This window comes from Tachysurus vachellii, chromosome 4 (genome assembly GCF_030014155.1).
Source record: "Tachysurus vachellii isolate PV-2020 chromosome 4, HZAU_Pvac_v1, whole genome shotgun sequence".
In the NCBI taxonomy this organism is placed as follows: Eukaryota; Metazoa; Chordata; class Actinopteri; order Siluriformes; family Bagridae; genus Tachysurus; species Tachysurus vachellii.
Window position 1 is genome coordinate 13,231,952 of NC_083463.1, and position 23,678 is coordinate 13,255,629.

General features: G+C 38.8%; 1 protein-coding gene across 3 annotated transcripts in view; it reads left to right on the forward strand.

Moving 5' to 3' along the window:
- Positions 1-23,678, forward strand: part of gng12b (guanine nucleotide binding protein (G protein), gamma 12b) — a 47,182-nt gene that overhangs the window by 20,532 nt on the left and 2,972 nt on the right. For all 3 annotated transcript variants that reach the window (XM_060867846.1, XM_060867845.1, XM_060867847.1), the window contains one exon: positions 23,325-23,443. In XM_060867846.1, the coding sequence (XP_060723829.1) occupies positions 23,351-23,443 (93 nt within the window). In that variant the 5' untranslated portion in view covers positions 23,325-23,350. The remainder of the gene's footprint in view (positions 1-23,324; positions 23,444-23,678) is intronic.

A 23,678-nucleotide genomic window follows, 5' to 3' on the forward strand; every position in this document is an offset into this window, starting at 1 on the left:
TATGTGCATTTTATATGCTTTTTTACAATTACCGTAAACAAACTGCTAAAACACTGTACTGTCATACAAAAAGAAACACATTAACCGGACACAAAAAACTAATTATATTTTTAGTTCAAATAATATTTTCTTACAAAATGTGAAAATAGTAAAAATGTGTGCAAAATTAGTTTATTTCACTGTTGTTATTATAGCTGTAGTGTCACTACAATAACACTTTTCACATAAATTTAGGAAACACTGATCTCAGGCATCCCAAATACTACATTTTGTTTATATTTATTTCTCAGTAGTTCTCAGTAGACATTGAGCCTTTTAAAGAACTGCAGTGGCCCAGTCCAATACCAAAAGCAATCCAATGCGACATTCAAAGACTGTGTTATCGACACAAAAATCCCCTAAAACAGATTTGACATTACAGGTGGGATCCTGAGGTGCCACTGGAGGGCGCTAGGTCAAATTGACATTTCTGTGACCTCGGCCAATATGCCCTCAGGCAAGGCACCTAAACCCTGATGCTCCCTTCAACACAAAATGTACTTTTTTGCTGTTAATAAACAAAAGACAGTTTATACAGTGTGCATGGTTATACCCTCATATAAGGATATATACTTAATTAAGTAATTAATTAATGTTCAAGTGTATGTCATTTTTTAGTGGTCAACAGCCATTGAGTAAACAACAATAATTGTTTAACATGCACATGACATCAAGTACACTATTTGGCCAAAGGTATCTGGACATCTGATCAACACATGGATATGTGGGCCTTCCCCATCTGTTGCCACAAAAAAAAAGGAATAACACAATTGTTTGTATTGTCTTCGAGCTGTCTTCAAGAATTAAGATTTTCCTTCACTGCAACAAAAGGGCCCAAGCTGTTTTATCATGGCAATGCCAGTGTGCACAAGAAGACAATGGTTTACCATTGGTGTGTTTGGTGTTAAAGAACTCTAGTGGTCTGTTCCCTGATCTCAAGCCTGGTGAAGACTTTTAGGATGAATTGGAACTGTGACTGTATGACAATCCTTTCAATGGTGCCTGATCTCACTAAAGCTCTTGTGGCTGAACGGGCACAAAATCTGTCAGCCAACATCAAGTGGATGTTAACGCACCAATAGAGGAACTAACTCTGTGTTAATGCCTATTGTTTTGGAATGGACATACATGCATGTTAAAGGCATGTGTCCACCAAGGTGCCGTTTCCTGTGAGCAAGGTGCTTAACCCTCAATTGCTCAGCTGTATAAACTGGAAAAATAAATAAATGTAAGGCACTCTGGTTAAGGGTGTCTCCTAAATGCCAGAAACTATTGTGGTTTGTGTATGTCCTTAAACTTAGCAACTCAGCACATGAAGTTTGTGTCAGATTTTCGATGTGAAAGCATGCACCTGGCAAATTAAAATATGCATGCTAACCAAGTATGCCTTATTATGCTAAAATGGTTCATGAATTGGGTTATCTATTATAAATATGGAAAGAACTACAGCTTTTGTGCAGAATTGCACATTTTATTAAAGCATGGACAAATATTCCTGGCCAGTATTTTTATACCAAAAGAAGTCTTCTTGAGTTTCATATAAAGCTTAGCAAACAATAATGATTTACTGATATCATTGTTGTTTCTACCTACAAACAACTAATGTTCTATTACATAATATAATAATAATAATAGATTATAATTGTGTCCTTCTGTCATCGTAAAAAACTTTTTATACACACCTTTGGCAGAACACTAGACACTCCCTGTCTGAAGCAAAAAGAATGTGCCCTTTATTAGTTTGTTTGTTGTCTGGCAAAGTGCATTATTTATGCTTCAACTACAAAGACTATAAACAAACTGCTTCAATAACATTTCACTAACTGTGCAGGCAGTGTGAGGTTCCTACCAAGCACCCAAGAACTGAGACAGTCTGGTGTATATGTGTCTGTGATATCTGTGCTTTGTGCATGGACCTACAAATCTGAATGAACAAATGAATGTTTATGTTGTTTAGGCATGCATAGTTTGATGAGTATTTGCATGGAATTGTATATGAGAGACTATTTAGGCCATAATTTAAACTTGGCATCTCTCACACACATCACTATGCTTTGGATTATTGTCTTGCTGCATGATAATCACACATAGTATTAAACCTAAATAAGACTATGATTGGGTAATTGTTGGGTTTATATATGGTGTGTCAGAGAGCATGACATTTTGTGTTAGAGTTTGTGTAAGAGTATGGCATGTGTAAGAGGCTTGAGTACATGTACAGTAGGAGGTTTAATAATGTGTGGGAGGATAAACTGATGTGTGTGAGAAAGAGAGGCTATGAGCATGTGTGTGTGTGCATGCAAGGGATATTTAAATTTAATATTTTAATTTTTACAGATTTACACGTATGCATGTCTTAACCACTTAACGAGAATTTTGTTTCCCTCATTGTGTTCTGTCTCTGGACGGTGACCTTTCTAGGTGTAATCATCCTTGACTATATTATTATATATTAAAGTCCAATTTTTTCTTTGTACTTGTGCAACGTTGCCCACTCAATGTGCATTGTACTGTGTTGGTGCCGTGTGAGCATGTGATTGTCAGCAGGTACTTCTGATTACAGACGTTTTGTATCCATCATAAATTGAAGCTCTGTTGCATGTCATCTTCATGGCCTCCTGTTTTTATGGCTGCTCTGTGCGCCTGCTGCTGCATGTTCACTACAGTCATTACCAAGAGCTTGTGACACTGAGCTGGTTAAAAAAACAAAATGCATCAAATCGGTCTATATAAGTGTGATAATCCAGTATTCAGTGCATAGGTGGGTGTATATTGGCTTGTTTTCCCCACTCCCTAAACTACTATTCATGCTGATTGATCAGGGGATAGGAGATTATCAGTGCTGTGAAAACAACAGGAAATGTTTATCCTTTTCTAAGGCCTCCTATGTGACTGTAATACCGAGAGGAGGGATCTTCCTACGCCTGCTCCATCTCTCTGAGGTCTAACTGAAGGCTTTATCAGTGCAATGCAATGGCCCGTTCAGTAACTCTCACAGCCCCCCTAAGTGCTCCCCTACAGAGCTTACTGCCTACTCTGTGCATTCCTGAAACAGGTCAAGCACACAGCCTCCACATGGCAGCACAGCACTACCACACAACACACACATACAATACGCTTTATTTAGGCAATGCTCTTCTCACATTTGACGCACATTGTGAACCTTGACCTTTTGCTTGCATCATGTGCATGCAAATGTGCACTTAATCATGCCAGTCAGCCATTTCATTAATAGTTAGCTGTATTACAGAAGTAAACTAATGGAAAAAAAGGTGTAAAGTTTGCACTGCAAGTAACATCTGATAACCACAGTACTAATGCTGTTGTTTTATTTAACAGCAACTTTTTGTCCGAAAAGACTGATTAAAAGTTTCAAAATAAATACATATTAAGAGGAGTTGGCATGAGTGTGCAGGGAAAAACTAAACTCATATTTATTTCCATTTTTTTTTAAAAAATTATCTGTGTAATGCCCCTTGTGTTTCCTGGGTTTTCACTAACTGTTACAAACCAGCTGCCCCCTGGCTGGCCTCTATTTTTCAAGGCTGTGACTGCAGGCTCTCTGGGCCCCACCTGTTCAGGGAAGCGTTTCATTGTCAGTTAGTGTGAAACTCTGAGCTGCCTCTTCCAAGAAGCGCAGGAGGAACTGAACAGGCCTTGTGCCTTGGCCCTAACTTCCCATTAAACATTAACTGTGAGTTGCCCCAAAGCTACATAACTCTCTGTCTCTCTCTCTCTCTCTCTCTCTCTCTCTCTCTCTCTCTCTCTCTCTCTCTTTCTCTCTCTCTCTATCTATCTATCTATCTATCTATCTCTGGCACACTTTATTTCATAAGACACTCTCCTACTGCTCTTATGCACTGTATTTTTCTCATGCACACAGTGTCTCTTGCATTTTCTCTCTCTCTCTCTCTCTCTCTCTCTCTCTCTCTCTCTTATTTTTCACTTGCACTCTCTCTCTTTCAGTTATTAGGCTGTTGTTTCATTTATTTTTCATAAGATGAATTTTAATTTAAAGGTACAGCATAAGATTTATATTCATTGCACTGAATGTTGCAAGCATGCAAGTGAGTAAGCACTAAAGAATGTGCAAGAATCAGGTGGCTTATGATCAGCCCCTGAAGATTTCTGAGAATCCAGGTCTATTTCCTCTTAACGTACCACCCCCTCTCCGTTTCTAGTGAGGTCAACTTAGCCACACACACACACTCTGTTCTGGATTTTATCTTGCTCTCCCTTTCTTTTTTTGTCCTTGCTTTGCAGGGATCTTGCCAACATGTGCAGAGTTCAGTCATTCATGCAATGGTACACAGCTTTGTTTCCCAACAGATGCCCACTATCTTTCTATTACACACACAATAGAGTATTACAGCATGCCTTTTATGGAAAGATTCGGGAGCTGATGTGATTTCACACCCTCTCCCTCCCTTCTGGAGTGACCAGAATGCTCCCGATGATGGCATGATTAGATCACTCTTATTCCTGCTCTTACTCGTTCTCTCTGTCTCTCTGTTTTAAAACAATAGCCCCATTTTCACCTGCATCATGGACTTTCTCCCAATGCTAGCCTGTGCTCAGTTAAGTGACTCTTCTCATGCAATTTAGTTACACAAGCCGTTGATGTGAATCTTATCTGTGTTGTGTAAAGTTGTGTCTAAAGCATTTCTGTTTTGTTTTTTTTTTAATTCCTCTCTTCCCTTGAAAATGTTTCATTGAAGTTTGTGTGACTAGGTGCTGTATTGTTAGCGTCATTGATCTATTTGTGAATGCATGGACTCTTCTGGACGCAAGTCTCCTTTTCTGCAAAATGTAGGCCACATGACACATGCATGATTCATGATCATTCAGTGCTTTCTTTCCAGCCTAGATTTCTAGTACAAATATTGCTTTGACATGTAGAAATAGACAGGGATCCAGTTTTCTCATACTGGGTGAAAGGGGACTGTGTTACGAATACAAGTTGTGCATTTCTCTCTAGGGAAGCATTAACATCTGAATTTGGCAATCGTTTTATCGAAAGCTTCTGGCTAGCAAGGCAAAACCCAATTCAAGCACAGAGCACGAAGAAGCCAACAGTTTGCACAATTTACCCCTTTGTGGTCTGAGGTTTGCATCTATAGGTTTGCATTGCAGCCACAATTCTAAAAGATAAGAAGTATTTAGTCTGCAGACCAATTAGCAAAGTAATTCTATATAATTCATTTGTTTAACAGTAAAATACAGATAAATATTATAACTAGTGACTCTACTGCCATTAGTGTCCCTGTTTAAGCTTTTATGACAGGAATGTGTAGTGTATGAAGCATCATATGCAATAAGATTGTTGTCCATATAATGAAATTATAGGTGCAGATTTTTGAACCCAGTCCATAAAACAATATGCTAAAATCATGGCATATCTAGATTCACTATTTACTTTATTATGAACACCTACACATTCATAAAGTTGTCCAGTCAGGTAGCTTAAACCAATCTAGCCATTTTCCTTTGATCTCTTTTTTCATTATTCACAAGGACTGTCACTCACTCAGTGTTATTGTTTTTTGCACAATTCTGTGTAAACTCTATAGACTATTGTGTGTGACAATCCCAGAAGATCAGCAGTGTCTGAAATTCTCAGACCAAGCCCAATTGGTACCAACAACCATGCCACAGTTAAAGTCACAGTGATGAACTGTGAAATGATGCTGTACATTGTGCTGCTGCCGTATGATTAGCTGATTGAATTACTGCAAAAATCTGCAGGTGTACAGGTTGATTATTAAACAGTGAGTGTATCCTTCCCTTACATGGATATACGGCTTTATAAAGTGACATTATGTAAATGATTTGAATTTGGACGGTTTCAGTACATGTGTACTATTGTTCATTGTGACACCTAAGTATTTCAATGTCTAAGCTTTCTCTGTCATTCTGAACAATATAGACCATTCACTTTTTCCTCAATGAAAAGAGCAAAAAGTCCAAATGAATTTCTTTAAGCCACTGAGAGAATTGATAGCAGTTCCACTGCCATATGTGGGGCTTGAAGCTTAATCCACCATCATGGAATCACCATTGACAAGAGTCTGATTTTAGATTTTTTTAGTATCATGCACTGGCAGGTAACCATTATGACTAGCATAAAATGTAGACCTTGATTAGCCAGCAGAGTTAAAAACAGGGCAGGCTGGAAAGTTAACCAGCAAAGAGGTGCGTATATTATTAATGTTGTACAATATGGTCAGAATACTATTTTGTGATTATGCTGAAACCTGATTTGATTGAAGCCTACAGTATTTTGGCCAAAAGTATTTATAGTTCTTTATCTATGTGAATGCCATGAGTCATTTAAATAGCCACATGAACATGACGTGACATACGGCTAAGTATGGTGACTCATACTCAGAATTCATTCTCTGCATTTAACCCATCCAAAGTGCACCCACACAGCAGTGAAAATACACACACACCGTGAACACACACCCGGAGCAGTGGGCAGCCATTTATGCTGCGGTGCCTGGGGAGCAGTTGGGGGGTTCGGTGCCTTACTCAAGGGCACCTCAATCGTGACTCGAACCCACAACCTTAGGGTTAGGAGTCAAACTCTCTAACCATTAGGCCACGACTTCCCCCTTGGAGTTTTTATGACTTGAATATCAGGAGTTTTTATGATTTGTTAGAAAGCTTATTTGCATATCATAAAGACATTAAAGCTGTGATATCGAGCAGCATTGCAAAGTATATTTGTCTTAATCAGTGTTTGCTAAAGAACTGTGAATCATTGTTTGAATAACTTCTGTTCTGCTGATTATTCTGAAGTGATTAAAACAGCACAAGCCAAAATAATTATGAAGCTCTGAACAATCATTCATAACTAAATATTCCACAAAAATGTTTGTCACTTGCTGTCATATATTCATTACCAATACCACACACAACCATCAGAAGAGCAGAAACACTGTTTTGCAGTATGTAGACATTAACCAAACATATCAATTGGAAGACTGGATCACACACTTGTGTACCACAGTCATACCTGTGGACTGTCATCACTTTCATCCTGCATGTTTGTCGCTGTGCATCATCTCCTATTTTCTGTTTCTCCCTCTTGTCTTCTTTAATTCTGGATTTGTGTGAATACAGAGATGCTTTGTAAGGTGTAAGGATTCCCCAGGATGCATTTTCACATTACCCTCATTTCCAAGTCAAATCCTGTCTGAATTGAGAGTGTGTGTGGCTGTGACGTTCATGAGAAGTCTGCAACATTTACATGTCTGCATGTAAGAACCCCTTAGATAGAAAGTTAATCTGCTGAAATAGGCATTTCCCCAAGTGCCAGCTACCAAAATTAATCTGTTTTCTCTTTATCTCTTTGACCTCTTGCTCATAATCAGCCACAAGAATGCTGAAATTTTAAATATGATGCAGTTACAGTGTGTTTTGCTGAGATGTTTTTTCAGTTACTTGAACTGATTTAAATAAAATTAAATTTCCAGGAACTTTTGCAGGAACCGCAAGCAAGGAAGATAAGTCTTATCTGGTAAATTACTGACACAGTTCTTAGTAGTGTGCCTCCTCCTTTGTCACTCATCTGAACTGGACGATCAATATCAGAATATAGCAAGAGCGTAAAGCTTGGTGAGGCCTAATAAGCACAACGGGATCAGTATCAGTGGTTACAATATCGCCACTATATGAACATTGTGTTTCAGATCGATTCAACCATCTCTGTATCATGTAGCTATTTTATTACTTGTGTAAAAATGTTTAGCGAAAATGTCTCTTTGCCTCTGCAGTGCATTCCTGTAAAATAAATTACTAAATCATAGTGATTTTATTCCTCGTCTTATACATAGTCATTAGCTGCATCCCAAATCACACACTATGCACTTACACTATGTACTTTACCATCTAGTGTATGTCTTTTTCAGGGTTTCTAATGGAACACTTCACTTTTTTTTACCAACCTGCAGTGTAAGTTAGTTTCTCAGTGTTTGGAAAATTATACAAAACACACATAATACATTGAATTTAAAATGTTGAAATCACACAAATTTGGCTAATTTAAAAATTAGATTATTATTTTTTCTATCTCATCCAACATCAGTGCCTGGAAGCTCCTCCCCTCTACAATGAAGCATTTTTTTAGGTTGAATAAGTGCAACATCTATGTACTTGAAGAGCACTTCTTCTTGTTGCAGTTTTCTGTGTAAACCCACTATTCCCACTAATTATGCTACAAAATGGCATAGAATAGTGAATAAGTATGTAATTTGGGAAGCATCTGTTGATTACACATGCACACCGCTGTCTCTGATGAAGAGAAGCAAACTACAAACCCCAGCAAGTGAACATGCTGCTTTCATGTAGCACTGGTTAAGGTGTTGGGCTACCAATCGGAAGGTTGTGAGTTCGATCCCAGGTCCACCAAGCTGCCACTGTTGGGCCCCTGAGCAAAGCTCTTAACCCTCAATTGCTCAGTTGTACAAAAATGAGATAATGTATGTCGCTCTGGATAAGGGCGTCTGCTAAATGCTGTAAATGTTAATGTAATGGTGTGTGTGTGTACTGAGTCAATTTCAGTAGAGATAGGTTTGATGCTTGGCTGGTGCTCATACTAATGTTTTTGTCCCTTCAAATGTAAAGAATTGCAGTAATCCCCCACAAACTGCAGTTTTTTCAGTCAAATGCAAAATAATGATCATGCTTCTTTCTCAAAGCATTGCTTTCCTTTTTCTTGTCCACCTAGAAAAGTCTAGTTAATATCTAGATTTTGTAAACCGTTTGGAGAGAGATGCGGAGTGAGGATTAGGGGAAAGGTGACCACTCTACTCCCGTGTCCTTGCAAGTGCTTGCGTTATGCTTTCCCTCAGTGAACACCCAGAGCCTGATTACGCACTATCTCTGCCACGCTGCAATGCCAGCGTACTTGTGGTTACGTTGTATTTCATGCATGCATACACACACTTCCCTCTAATGGAAAAATCCTTCATTTACTTTTCCATTGCGAGTGTTTGCAGAGAGATTTTCGTATTTGCAAAGAGATACACAAGAAAGGTTTTCACGGTTTTTATATCTCTGACCACCTGAGAAACTTTACAGAAGTGGAAGACAGTGAGTTTTTCAAGAAAAGATAAAAAACCCACCTTGTCAGAAATAAGTGCTGCATTTGAGTTTCATTTGTAGGGTGTGGGGAGAAAGGCACGCTCTATTGCTACAGTGGGTCTGCCAGATTCCTCTGAAATGAGCTCAGTCTAGCCTGCTTGTCTAGACGCGGACACAGTGGCGCGACCTAAACGCATTCATTCATGGAGTAATAAGAATATCCTAGCCCAGAGATCAGGAAGTGTGTGAGTTGGGTAAAGAGAGGTATAAGGCTTCTATCTCTTCCTCCTTTTCTCATTTTTTCTTGAAAGGTCAAACCCGGTCTGCACGAGCTTCCGGTTACTTACTGAGTAACACAAGCACACTGACTACCTCTGCCTTTATTTTTAGAAGCAGGAATGCCTCATAATCGTAAATGGGTGTGTGTGTGCATGTGTATTTTCCTCTAAATAATAATGGTGTGTATATATATTCCTTTTTTATTTGGAATATGCTGCTGCAACAAATTGATATTTGGCAACTGAGCACAGTTTTTGTCTGGCCCTTCCCTTTCTGCCATTATGCAACTTTACTGTTAAAGGTTTCTCTTGGCTGTAATGGCCTTGTCATTTCATAATACTTCTAATATCCTATTTGCTTCATTAAGCTGTACAGTGGTGGACAAATTATTAAGTGAAAGTTCCAATATGTCGATCCCATATGATTAATGGCTTTGTGGTTAAGACTCTATGGATGAAAAGGACACGAGTTTAAATCCCAGCACCACAAACCTTCCTCTCTGGGACCCAAGATCATGCCCAAATGTACTCAGTTATATATTCTTTTAATTCTAAGTCATTTTGGATACCGGTTGTTGAATATAATAACATATACCAGGCTAGGGAACTGTTTCATTAACTCATTATTACAGAGTAAGGGGAATGCATGAATATTCTCCTAAGCATAAAGAATATACATACAAACTATGTATATAACTAATCCTCTCATAATAAAGGTTCTAGCACAGTGTGTTTATGATCTGAACAGATAAAATGTAAGTTGTTAGCCAAATTTAAACAGAAATAGAAGACTTCAATACTTTTAACTATTATAAAGACCTGAAGAAATACTGCACATTATAAACATGACAGTTGGTTCAAACCAATTAATAACCAGACTTGCAATGTATAGTATTTGCACAATGAAATTATCTGGCATTAAGTGTAATTACTGTAGGCTACAGCCACAACACACTAGCTCTGTGTTCCACGTTCGCAAACCCAGTCAAAATATTCTGGATCTGATAAAAATCTTTGTTGTAATAAATTCAATCCAAATGTTTCACAAAAATTTTAATCAATGTCCAAATTTAACATGAATTATTTGCAGAGGAGCAATCAGATGCCATTATTGGCCATTGAAAGACAGGGAATTTATCATTTTTTCACAGTTCTGTTTCCATCCTGTGCATATTGTCATATTTAATATGTGGCTTCCTAAAAGGTCATAAATGATATTATGATAAAATTGCAAGTACCAGAAGTAACATGAGGTATTATCAGGAAACTGTGTGTTTGGCAAAATGTACATAAATCCTCCTTTTCTGCTTACTCTTTGGTGTTATCTTGTAAAGGTTACATGACAAGATATGCAAACTGACAGTTTCACTGACATTAAGACTGTGCATGCAATGAGACACTTTGCAAGTGACTATGAGCTATTATTATAAAATATTATTCATCTTTTGTACAGTTGAGAAAACAGCTTGGTGATATGTGATATGAAGATGTGTTCAGTGCTGCAACATGAGCCTATTTTCTGCTTGTTTATGTCAGTAACTGTAAGGAAGTCAGTCATGAAGATTTCAGGACACAAACCTTCATGACTGAAAATCATTTTCCTTTTTCTATTTATATTTAGGCCATTAAGCAGACACCCTTATTCAGATCTGAGCCTGTGTAATGTAAACGTATACAAACTTGCAGTAAAGATTCAATTGGCAACCGCTGTTGTAATAACTAGCTTATTTCTGATGTACTGTTTGAGATGTGATGAGAGAGATGAATGAAATTACTTTAGTTATGAGCACAGCTATTAAAGATCATTGGTACACGGCCAGAGTAAAAAATAATCACACAGGAATTTGTTCTAAATTGGCTGCCTACATTTCTCCTCAGTAACATTTTTACGTAATGTGCATTAACTAATATTAATTACTAGTATTAATTAATTAGTATTAAGTATTTATTATAAGCATTTGCATTAGCATAACTAGTGCATTATTTAGCTTCATCTTCTAATGTCAGTTTCTTGTGGCTTTCTTTTTCAACCACTTCAATCACTGTGAAGTATGCGCTCATGTAAACATTAATCAAATAAGAAACTATTGCTAAAGGTGGAAAAGGTTTTTAGAAATATATTTAACATGTAACAAGTAATTTAATAGGGCCTTAACCTTTTGGTAAGCAGTGCAAAATTAGACTTTGTCGGGTGCTGCTTACATTTCAGAAATCTAGGATCAGTATAGCAAACATTCAGAAGCACCCCAAATCTTTTGGGATGCTAATAAACACTTTGCTGTCTGCAATAAAAAAACATATGAAACTAATGAGATAAAGTATACCCCTGTTAGCTAATAATAAGCTTGGTTGTTAAATGCAGTATACAAAACCCATCACATTACGACTAGTTTCTTTAGCTAGTCATCCCTCCAGGCAACATTTACCTATAAGTAGCTTATTAAATGTTCTGAGAGACAATGTATCTGTATCTGAATGTCATCTGTGTGAATCTGTGGGATTAAAGTACAAGTATGTAAAGTATATGATGCTTATCATTCTTTATCATCTATCATCGAGAATGCTTCTTACCACGTCATCACATTTGCCAACAGACTTGGAATATTTATTTATTTATTTAATTTTACTTGTCTTTTTTCCCCTTATTGTCCACACATGTCTGCAAACACATGAACTTAATTGACAAGGAGGGCCTCTGCTAAACATGTGCATGTGCCATTTGTTAAAAAGCATGTGAGAGAGAAGAGTATAATAATAAAAAAAAACACACCAGACCATACAGAGGGAAATCGAGCGGCCCACCTGGAAAATTCTCAAACTTCCTGATGTCCAGTTCGCACCTGCATTCAGGTAACAGTTATCTTCAAAGAAAAATGCTTTATCCATACCAGATACTAACAGCTCATCCCGAATTAACCATCAGGTAATATTTCACAAACCTAGCTGAAACAGTAAATCCGGCCAGTTACAACTGAAACAAGCAATTCTGATATAAACTTGCAAAACACATCCTATATTCCCAGACATCTGTAAATGAGTTCCAGCAAGCAAGCTACAGCTTGCAGAGGCAAACTTCATCAGTTGAACTGAGTAATTGGAATCTAGATGACTTGCTCCCAAGGCTGACAGCAGCACTGAATCATTTCTGTTCACTTCACACAGTCCAGAAAATGTGAAACATTAATCCAGTTTTCTGTTTTTCAAGTGTCAGAGAACACTAGTTGCTCAACTAGTACACCATATGAATTCATAACCTCAACAAGAGATGTGCCTGGGACTGCCTTCTCTTTGACCTTACTCCCACAGTTATTTTATTCTGTTTGTAATGTCTGCGATATTTCTTTCCCAAAAAATAAGCAAATGTTCCCATGTTGCCTCGCTACTTGGGTCAACTGTGCTTCAAGAAATGCATAATAACATTGAAATAATAATAAATTACTTCATTTATGAAGGGGAGATATTAGCACTTTGCCGTGGGTCAATAATATGTGATATTTAGGCAAAAACACTTTATGGTAATTCACTCCTCATTGACCCAATGCAACATATTTTCTCCAGCACAAGCATTTTTTGCCAGTGAAGTCAGTCACTAATGCAAAGTCTTCTCTTGGTTAGCTCACACAGATTTATGTAATTGTCAGTCAGCTACTTGTTACAATGTGAGACTATTGGTTGCTATTGGCTATGATTAGGCCAAATATTACAAAGTACAGGTAACATCTGCAGAAAGGCATATCAAGATCAATGGATATTATCAAAACCCATCCAGTAACGGTGTGGCACTGATGATGACAAGAATTTTCCCGTCATGACCACTGTCGTGTATTCTGGCTAGCTGGCTTCGTAGTTGTACCACAGCATGTCTAATGTTGCAGAACAGGTAGCAGCTAATTGTTTAGTGGGAGTAGATACCTTTATTGTGATTCCAGGTAAATGCTGTTTCACAATCAGTATGAACATTGTTGGAATAAACCAGCTATATGAATGCCTCTGTGTGCAGATACTTTTGGTGCCTGTAAGTCATGTGGTTTATGAGAACCATAGATCACTTGCTGAGAGACTTTCATTTTTTGTTTAGCTCACATTGTTTAGCTCAACGGATTCTGTTTAGCACTACCCCAATGAGCCTCTTTCTTCAATGGCAATGACAAGCATGGAGATGATGACAATTAAAGCAGAGGTTCAGATTGTATCTAACTGAAGATTTGTAGCTAAGGTCAAACCTCATATAGTGACCCATATAGTGCTAGTCTGTTATGCCCCATTTTTGTTCCATCGAATAGAGTAGCAGTCAGTACCGTAAGGTCTCCTCTCGACCTGTTCACTCAGCCAGTGAGGAAATTAGGTTTATGTCCGTGCTTATCAGCTACTTGTGTGAGACTTTTAGGTGTTATTGTCTGTGACTGGGCCAAAGAGTACTAAAAGTTCAGATGACACCTGAAGAAAGGCACATCAAGACCAAACGTGTCACAATAACAATATTATCATATACTCCTGCGTCATTTTTGTTCTGTTGCATAAAGTATAGCAATTTTGCTTTAAGCAAAATCTTTTGCAATGGAAAATGTTGAAATGAAAGTGTTGTTGATCCAACAAGGCATAAAACATTTGGCATTTGTCAATTCCGACCCACTAGATAACTCTTCCATATCACACAACAGCAAGCATTTTTAATGAAAACTCTTTGTTAAGTGACATGCTGTTTTTCTGTTGTTTTGCCTGATTTGGTTATAGCTTAGCTAAATCAGCCAACAAACCCACCTTGAATTAAGCACCTAGTGGCATTTTGCTGAACATGGTTATGGAAATCTTGGCTATATTAGAATAACTTCCAAGCTGTAGTATGCCAGAAGTGCAGAAATGGTTGCCTTGCAGAAATGGTTGTTAATATGAAACTTGAAAGGCACTAGGTGTGACTAAATGTTAAACTATTTGCTGTGAAACACAGAGATCTTGTTCTCCACCTGGGTGAAATATGCGTCTCAGCACGCAGCTACAATTGGGAGGTTCATCAACCCCACGGCACACAGAGCCCCTATCTGCCTTCGTGTTCTGATAAAGCACCTCGACAACAGCTGAACAAAGACTACCTTTGTGCATGCTTTGTCCCATACCTGCTCAGCACAAAGGCTTCGAGCAGTGCGTTCACAATGAAGACACACGGTTCTTAACTGCCGCCGTGTGACTCAGTGCTTTCATCTTTTTCATCTTTACAAAGATGCAGCTATAACTAACAAGGCAGGAAAGTGAACAAAGACTTGGCGGCTTTCAGGAAGCGGGTTGATTTAAGAACGGCTCTCTTTGGTGTGTCAGCAGAGGGGATGTCAGTCTGGATTAAAGAGAGCAGAGAGGGTTGTTTTTTTTTTTTTTAGAACTGCCTTTAGCGATGGTCACGTGTGGCGCTAATGTGTGCCCTGCAGTAAAGGCTGAGTGACTGAAACAAATTTTTGCAAAGTTATCATTTTTCCTATACTTCTTCCTATATGCCATATCATGATGTTTGGAGACATTTTAACCTTACACAACAGGCTATGTGCAATGTATGTCAAAGAAAGTATATTGAGATATAAGTTATTTCCTTATTTGTCTTATTGCCAAGCCATACCTGTTATACCTGCAGGTAAGTATTCAGATATACGTTGTAACCGAAACTGAAAATCCTAAACTTGGACGTCAGCAGCTTTGATAAGCGTCAGATAATTTTTTTTATCACCCACCAATTTCAAAGCGAGTAGACTTTGCATGCCTGCCTCTGCTGCTCTCTTACTAATCTACCTTTCTCTCTCTCTCTCTCTCTCTCTCTCTCTCTCTCTCTCTCTCTCTCCCCTTTTTGTATATGCCAGACAGAAGGTATTAATAGAAACAGATGGCGTGTTGTCTCATTGATGTCTCATCTGGCCGTTCCGTCCCCGGGCCACAGACAGACGGGCCCTTCTGGCTCTCATGTTGCTTGGCTTCCTGTTCTGCTATGTTTTTTTTTGAGAGCAAACACCCCCGTCCCCTGCCCCCCCAAAATTACCCTCCAATCATTTGCTACCATTTCACTGCCCTCTCTATTCTTGGTCTCTTCTGCTGCTGTGCAGATGTGCTGTGGCAGCACAAAAAGCAAGTGCACTTCAAACGTAGACTTAAGCTCTCTGATCTCAATCACCTGGCTAAGAGGGGTGTGTGTGTTTTGTGTATTTCGGGGGGTGGGGGTAAAGTGCTGATAGAGAAAGTGTCTAGTTTTTGCAGATCAGTAGTGAGTGCTGTTGTCCACATAAAACCATTCACCTCGAAATGACTTGCACAACTAAAGACCTTCATAGACATGTCTGGATTTTTTGTCAACCCTGAGGAGATCAAACAGACTCAGTCGACAACACTTGCTCATGCTAATCAGTAATAAAGGGGGCAGCGAGGACACAGGTTTGGCAGGGATGTTTAATGGTTGGGGAAGTGGGGTGTTTCTGCACACAAGCAAGGACCCAGTGCAGGTGGAAAGAAGGGATTATAACCCTGTATGTGACCTCCTCTTTTCTTTCCTCCCAGATAGTAACACATGAAGCCATGCGTTTATGTCTGCTCTGTCTCCCATGCTGTCTCAGCCTCCCACTACCCAGGTGGCATGAGAGAAAGAGGGAGAGAAAGACTATAAGGCTGTGACTCAGTAAATAAAGCAGCCTGATGCACCTGATCTGCTGCTTTTCTTTTCATTATTATCTCAAGTGATTATCTAACCAGCATATGATGTGTTCAAATCGTATGAATTAGTAATGATGTTAGCATTTGGCAGTTTAAGATTTGCAGGAGATATTGAGAAGTGCCTTCTGTCTGTCTCTATCAGTTTTTTCCTGTCTTTGTAAAGTTCAAAGATCAGTAAAGTTCAATAAAGGGTGACTATGTTAAATGCATTGGGTGTGCATGACGTAATTGCCAAAGTTTTACAAACTGTGTAAAAATACGAACACTGAGATTATTATACTGCATTCTGCAATGGAAATGTAACTTAACTGCAGAAGCACAAACTCTGGCCAAAAAAATGCTACCTAAACAGCAACCACCTTCTGAAGAAGATGCAAGGGGAGTAACCATATTTTAAAGCCTTCACAATAGCAATATTATGTGTTTGAATATATTAACTAGGGCAGCAATTCTCAATGCAATGTCTGGGAACCATTGCCTTATGAGTTTGAAGTTTACCAGGCTTCCAAATGCCTACTTCAACTCGTTGTGGCCTTGATAATCAGTCAGTTGGTTCAGGTTTCCTAGTAATATTGTACACAACAGATATGCAGAATATCTAGTAAAATAATCTGCAGGTCAGTGCTTGTTAAATCTAAAGGTTTGAAGAGGTGGAACATTACAGTGCTGAGGTGGTTTTGAATTGTTGAGACAACCAGCCATGTGCCAAAATATTTTTTTACATTATTAGCACAGTAGTTTCACAACCTACTTTAGAAACTACTTTATCCCATTGCTATAGGTCACTTTTTCCAAATGGAAACAGACAATCTATGTCTAATAAATTAATAGTTTATTGTGTGGTGATAATCTTACAGCAAAGGTAAGTAAAATAGATCAAGCAATTAAAGTGATTGTCATCTTGGCAGTAACAGCAATATCTCAGTCACAGTAATACTGTTTTCACTTTTTTTCTCTCCTCTTGTCATCACTGTCCCCCTTCCCCCTCTTTTTCTCTTGTTACTTGGTGATAGAGGCCATCTTGTCTCCTCCCTCTCGCCTCGGTGGCCTCAACTCTGTACACTCTGTCTGTCTGATAACATCAGGCTGTGTGTGATTAACACTCATACGGGGGCACTTAGCTCACTCCGTTCTTGTTCGTCACTGGTTTTACTGTCTCATGCCGCTCTATCTCTTGCCTAACATGCTGGAGTGTGTCACCTTGCTGATAGCACAGTTCCCATTGTCCTCCCTTTGCACCGTGCATGCTGAACAGTGCCATTGTGTATTGATAGCACAACGTGCAGTTTTAGTACCCAGCCTTGAGCTTGTCAGACTCCTGCTGGGCAATTTGACAGTGGGAATCAGAGATAATAAATCGGTTCTTAGAAGGCAAAGGATGAGGGCATATTGGCAAATATACCATAAAAAATAAATAAGGCGCAACCACTTCCTGAATGTCAGTTTCTTGTCCTGCTATTTAGCTTCATTTTCTGTTTAGGTCAAGATGACCCTTTTTCAACACCGGAGGATTCACCCCAGCTAGTGATGCCAGTTCGTCAGAGGGCACCGTGCACACACACTTTTACACACTCATTCACACCTAGAAACCATTTTGAGTAGCAGGTCTACCTGCATGCTTTTGGGCAGTGTAAGGAAACCCATGCAAACACAAGGAAAATGTGTGAAACACCTCACAGAACCCATACTTGGGATCAAACTGGAGACCCTGGGCCTGTGAAGAAATTAAAAATATATTGGGGAGGTTAGAGTACATATTTTAGTAAATTAGAGTAAAATTTGTATTGCTATAAAATGAAAATAGATGGCATAAATGCTAACAACACAGCAGTTAAATGACAACTGGGTTGATTTTAAGCTGTAGTTTGTACCTTTGACATATTATTGTTATTTCTATGTTTGCATATGTATTTTGTCGGTTCACATATTTGTGTACTGAGTTGACTGATCAGCTGTGGGATGCTCAGGTGAGACACAACACACTGATTTCTGTATGTTCAACCCTTACATGACCAAGTTGTGGAAAGCTAGCTATATACATAGTGCTCTGTGCCTTATTAAACCCGTTGCTTCCTGGCACTGCTTATGAATGCACACAGTGTCATCATGAATGGTGTAGTGTGGTTTCAAGGCTTCCTGTATGTCTGTGCAAACAAGGTTGCACAATAGTGTTGAATTATGAACAGACGGAGCAGCAGTGCTTACTATCTACTACAGCACTGAGTGGCTTTTTAAGGGTTTGCAGCTGAAGGTCTTCTCCAGGTGCGTCTACATGCATGGTGGTCCCGGTTTGGCTTTTCCTGCATACAGATGTTATTCCTGGAATGGAACTTCAGGGCCAATCGTGCAGAGTCAGAAAAAAGGGGCAGATGTAGGGCACTGAAGCCTGTTAGGGTGGACTAATGATGTTGGTTTGCCTTTACATGTGGATTACTGCTCAGCCCAGCCCCGCTGTTTGCCCTTAGGTGGTCATGTGTGTCTCTCTCTTTCTCCGGCTTGTTTTATTCTCTAGAGAGAATTCTTTAACCTGACTCATTTCCTAGAAAACGCTGCCTGTTTTGCTGTGTATCCTTCTTTTGCAATATGAACACCTTCAAAGAACTACCTGCATAAAGAGATGAAAGACTGTGATTGTTTATCAGAGCTCTTTGGCATTCCAGTTCACAAATGTGTCACAGGCAATCATGAAAAAGAAGCACGCAACATAGTTCATTTCATCCTGAGGAGTGTGATTCCATGCTTTCTAAAGTGCTTAATTAGGGATATGACAGAATTTTTGTATACTGTGTGTAGGAAACTTTAATTATGTTTATTTATTTCATTATTATGTTTATTTTAAGAGTACTTTTGTCATTTATGTAAGTGGCTCTGGATAAAGCCATTAGAGAAATACTGTGAATATAAACAAAGATGTAGATGCTGTCTTGCTATCGAGGGCACGAGCGAAAAGAGCAAGTCAGCTGCACCACCTTGAAAGATTTTTTTAGCTGAATTTCTACATTTTAGAAGACAGGTTTTAAACAACATCCAAGTTGTTTCTGTAGCAGTGTTGTATAGCCTTTACTATAATACTGTTTGAAAATTAGAAGCTGTAATGAGGGGCACTAAAAACCATGGTACTGAGTATACAGCACGTTTTCTACATCACAATTGTGGCCGTTTGTGTGGAATTTTTAATAATGTTTACACACCCACTGTAGTGAACGAAGCTGGGTGTCTCTTCCACTAAAGAAGCTTATGTGACTTCACTGGACCATGCCCTCCCTGCCAGACAGGCTGTCCAAAGTGCTAGGATACAGATGAGTGCAAAGAGCTCAGGGTGTGGCTCTGCATGGGGACTACAAAGTCTGCTGACTTTTTGCTTGATCCTTAATCCAAAACTGTTTATTTGATCTTATTTTATTTATATATAGTGTATATAAAAGTACATATGCGCTTAGACATTTAAGGATAAAAGTTCTAGAGTAGCACAAAGTTCTTTGTTGAGAAACAGGAAATGTATTAACTGTGTAAGCAAATTTATTTACTTTCATATATGTGAATGTTGATTCTGGTTCTCTTTCCTCTTGTAATATAAAACTAGTACAAATATACATTTCCTGAAGAAAATGTGAATGGTGCTTGCACTTGGCAAGTTCCCCTCATCGGGCTGGTGTTTTGATATATGACATGTCCATGTTGTGCTAACCTTTTGATTTCGCTTATTTTGGGGGCGGGGCTACACGTGACATCACGTGACGTCATCAAAATACACGTGAGGAAGTTCTTCTAAAAGTCATAGCACACCTCTCCTCAATGAGCCGGTCAATTTGACACGTCATTCATGGGTCTAGGACAAAAGCTGCGGGACAAGTTACGCGCCGAAGTTTTGTCCCAGCACAATAGTAATAATGTTGCTTTGCAAGCACCATTAATGAACCCTTTAGGAAAAATGCAGATGTTATGATGATATATGACTTTAAAATTGACTCACACCAGGCATGCTTGGAATGATTGTAGTCATACTTGCATGTACATTTGCACTCTCACTCACGTGTGTTTTTACCTGCCTAAATGAAAAGCATCAATAGGGAAAACACACCATGGTTTAATTCAAATGGATGAAGCACTCCATTTATGAAAGACTGATATCCCTTGAGTGCTTTATTTGTTCAGCTAAATGGTAGTGCTCAAATCTTAGCTCTCATGTGTGGTAAGCTTCCTGCTCTTACTAACTCCCCCTTTATCCTGTTTCCCCTCTGTATTTTTTACACAACTTTTAATCATTTAATACTGTCCAGGCTGGGAGAAGAAAGGGAAGCAGCTTCCTGTTGGGAGGGAGAGGGGGGAGTAAGTGAGAGGGGAGAGTGAGTGGGTTAATGAAACGGATGTGGCTATCTGAGCTCTGCTAGTTACTCATGTTGTCACATGTGAGCATCCAATTGGCCACAGAAAGAGGAAGTGGAGAAGGATTGATCTCATGGAGCGGTCTGTAGGGGTGATTGAGTGTGTGAGTGGGTTTCCTTTCTGTCTGCCGTTGCTATGTAAGATGTGAGGCTGCCATTCTCTGTTAGCATCAACATCACTTAATGTAGTTTTCACACCAGCATCTGAAAAACAGACGATTGCTTAAAGCATTCACAATCACCACAAAACTGATCGTTGACTCTTGCAAGTTCCTGAAAGAAAATGGTTTCAAACAGTTGCATTTTCACTCTCTTGTGTAATTGGCAATTGTAACTGGATAAATTTGTGTAGGTGTTCTGTAATGGTTTTACAAACTTGATGATTGTGAGTTTATATCCTTGTAGAGGACGTGCTGCTGTGTTCAGGAGCCAGAACCTTCAAGTGCTTACATCTGCGCTTATATCAGCTTCCACCTCACTTTTAACTTACTTTGTATTATGTATGAACATGTTGTTGACTTTGGCAGCCTTGTAAAAAGTCTTTACGAGTTATGTTTGGATGATATCACCAGTAGATACTATAATTTGCCATTTGTGAAGCTGTCTGTGTGTTGTTAATGGTGAGGATGTGCAGGTTGTGAGTGGACATCAGTACTTCAGTCTCCCAATCTGAATGGTTATACATTTATCTTCTCAGTGCAAATCATGAAATTGTAAAGGAAGACTGTGGTTATTTGTTTTACTGGAAGTGGTTTTCACTAACAGCATAAATCTCATGAGGCTACAGGATGAAATCAAAATCATTATTGTATTAACAGTGCATTCATTATTGACCTCTATAGTCCACCTCTCTTCCAACTAAAGTAAATGCATTATTATTAATTGTCAGATTTGCCCAGTTCCTTCTTTTCATAGCATACAGTATATGGCAACTAAAAAGGTTACCAACACACTGACTGTTGCACCATTAGTGGCTTTATCGTACTTGGTCTGTTCAACGCTGTTCATATTTGGCAGGATAATATAAAGCCTTGGTTTTTGTAAGAACTTTGCACAGATGCTGTGCACTGCTGGCATTGCCTTCACTCCAGTTAATCAGAGTTAATAGCTGTCATAATCTTTCATTGTACGTCATTTTCCACCTCCGGAGAAAATGCAGAAGAACGGTTGCAGGAAATGAAGCCCTCTATGCTGAGATCTGTCATTCTGTTTAACCTTTGCAGGAAGCTTAGTTTGTCCAACTACTATTTGTTTTTCTCATTTTCATCACATTAGAACATTAGCTGTAGATTTCACAGTGTAAGTTGGTTATTTATGCCTAAACCCACAGCACACTCAGACCATGTCACAATGTGTGGTTTTGCATGTAGATTTCTTTGGAGCTTCTTAACCCGTCTTGATGGTTGGTTCCGATCCAGATCGATCAGACAGGACGATTTATGGGTCCCTCTTTTCTGCTTTATCTCTACCCTCCTGCTCTCTGAGCATTCAGTTTGTTTCAGGGCGTTCCGCTTTGCAGAGATACAAGCCTGGAGACAGAGACAGACAGATCAGTGCACTTTGTGTGCTCTTCCTCTGAATGTCTGATAAGACTGCCTGGTTTTCTCAGGAAGTGGGATAAACAGTGTGCTGTGCTCTCTGTGGCTTGTCTGAACATCTGGTGCTAGTGCAGCACTATGTATAATACTGAGGATAGTACTGGTTTTTGTTCAGCAGATAAGTATTGTATGATCCTTTACACTTTCTAGCTCTCACATTCATATCATCATTTAACTTTCACTTACACTGTTTTCATAGCTACATTGTTTGATAAAGTCTAAATAAAGTGTACACCACTGTACACTTTGATTCTTTGATAAACACTACTTGTTGGTTCCCACTGAGGGTTGTATTTTCTCCCAGGTCTTGCAGGTTCTAATATAATAAAGAAAAGATAAAAATAATGATGCCATTATTACTACTTCTGCTGGAGTATTTTTTTTCGACTATTTAGAGCCAATCGTTAAATTCCAACACCCATCATTTAGGATCAATCACAATTTCTGGATTAATTGCATATTAGATCTATTTCTGTTGTTTGTTGTGATGATAAAATAGTCCAGAAAATGAATTTATGCCATTTAAAGAGAAACATTCATATGCATTGAGCTGCATGTGCGCTTGAAATTCTTAACACGTTTTTTTTTTTTTTTTGCAGCATAAATGCAAATAGTCATGTGTGGACATATGAATTATCTCTATTATGTGCTTGTACTGATGCAAAGAGAGCAGGAGTTAGGTAGTAACAGCGTCCATAATACTTTTAAAACATAAAAGTTTGAATATATGCTGAGCCAAGGTTTACTGTTACCCCAGGGTTTATATGGCTGGCACACACCTGAGTACAGGTGGCATGTCGACATTTGGAAAATGTACGGAGTTACATAGTTGGCCATAAATTTTGATTGTGTTGGTAGCATCTGACAGTTCAGGAAGCTGACGGTTTATTAGTTTTTGTGTTAAAGCTTTTGTGTCTCTCTCTCTCTGCTTTCTCTTTGCTTTCTCTTTCTCTCTCACAGGCGCACATAGTGCAGATAGACTCTCGTTAAACCAATGCTGTGACAGGGTATGTCACAGCATTGCATAATTACACCTCCACCCCACCCTCGACCACACTCTGCCCACGCAGGAGGCCCAGCCTCTGTAACGAGCATGCTACAATTTGTGTTTATCGAGGAATAGAACGAATTATATATTTCTTGTTTTATGCACTGTGGAAGTCAGCATGATTTTAACTAATAGTGTTTCACTGACCTTTTAGTTTTGAAATACATGCATCAGATTTGTACTGTGAATTTATTTGTGTTTGCAGGTCTGTGAAGATCACCATCAAAAAAAATGTCATCTAAGATGCAGACCTCGAATAACATAGCACAGGCGAGAAGAATTGTACAGCAGCTACGGATAGAGGCAAACATTGAGAGAATAAAGGTAAAGGTCTGGATCTTAATGTGTATTGTACAGATACCACATACTAAGAAATGAAGCAGCACATTGTTAAAGGAAATGCATGCAGGTCATACTGAAAGTAACACAAAGAAACACAAACCATTGCCTTGCAATCACTTTCACTTTTGAATTGTAAATTCATTGAGAAAATGTTTGAAAAGCATGCACAAATCTAAGAATATAACAAAAAAAATCAAAACAGCGATCTAGTTTGTAA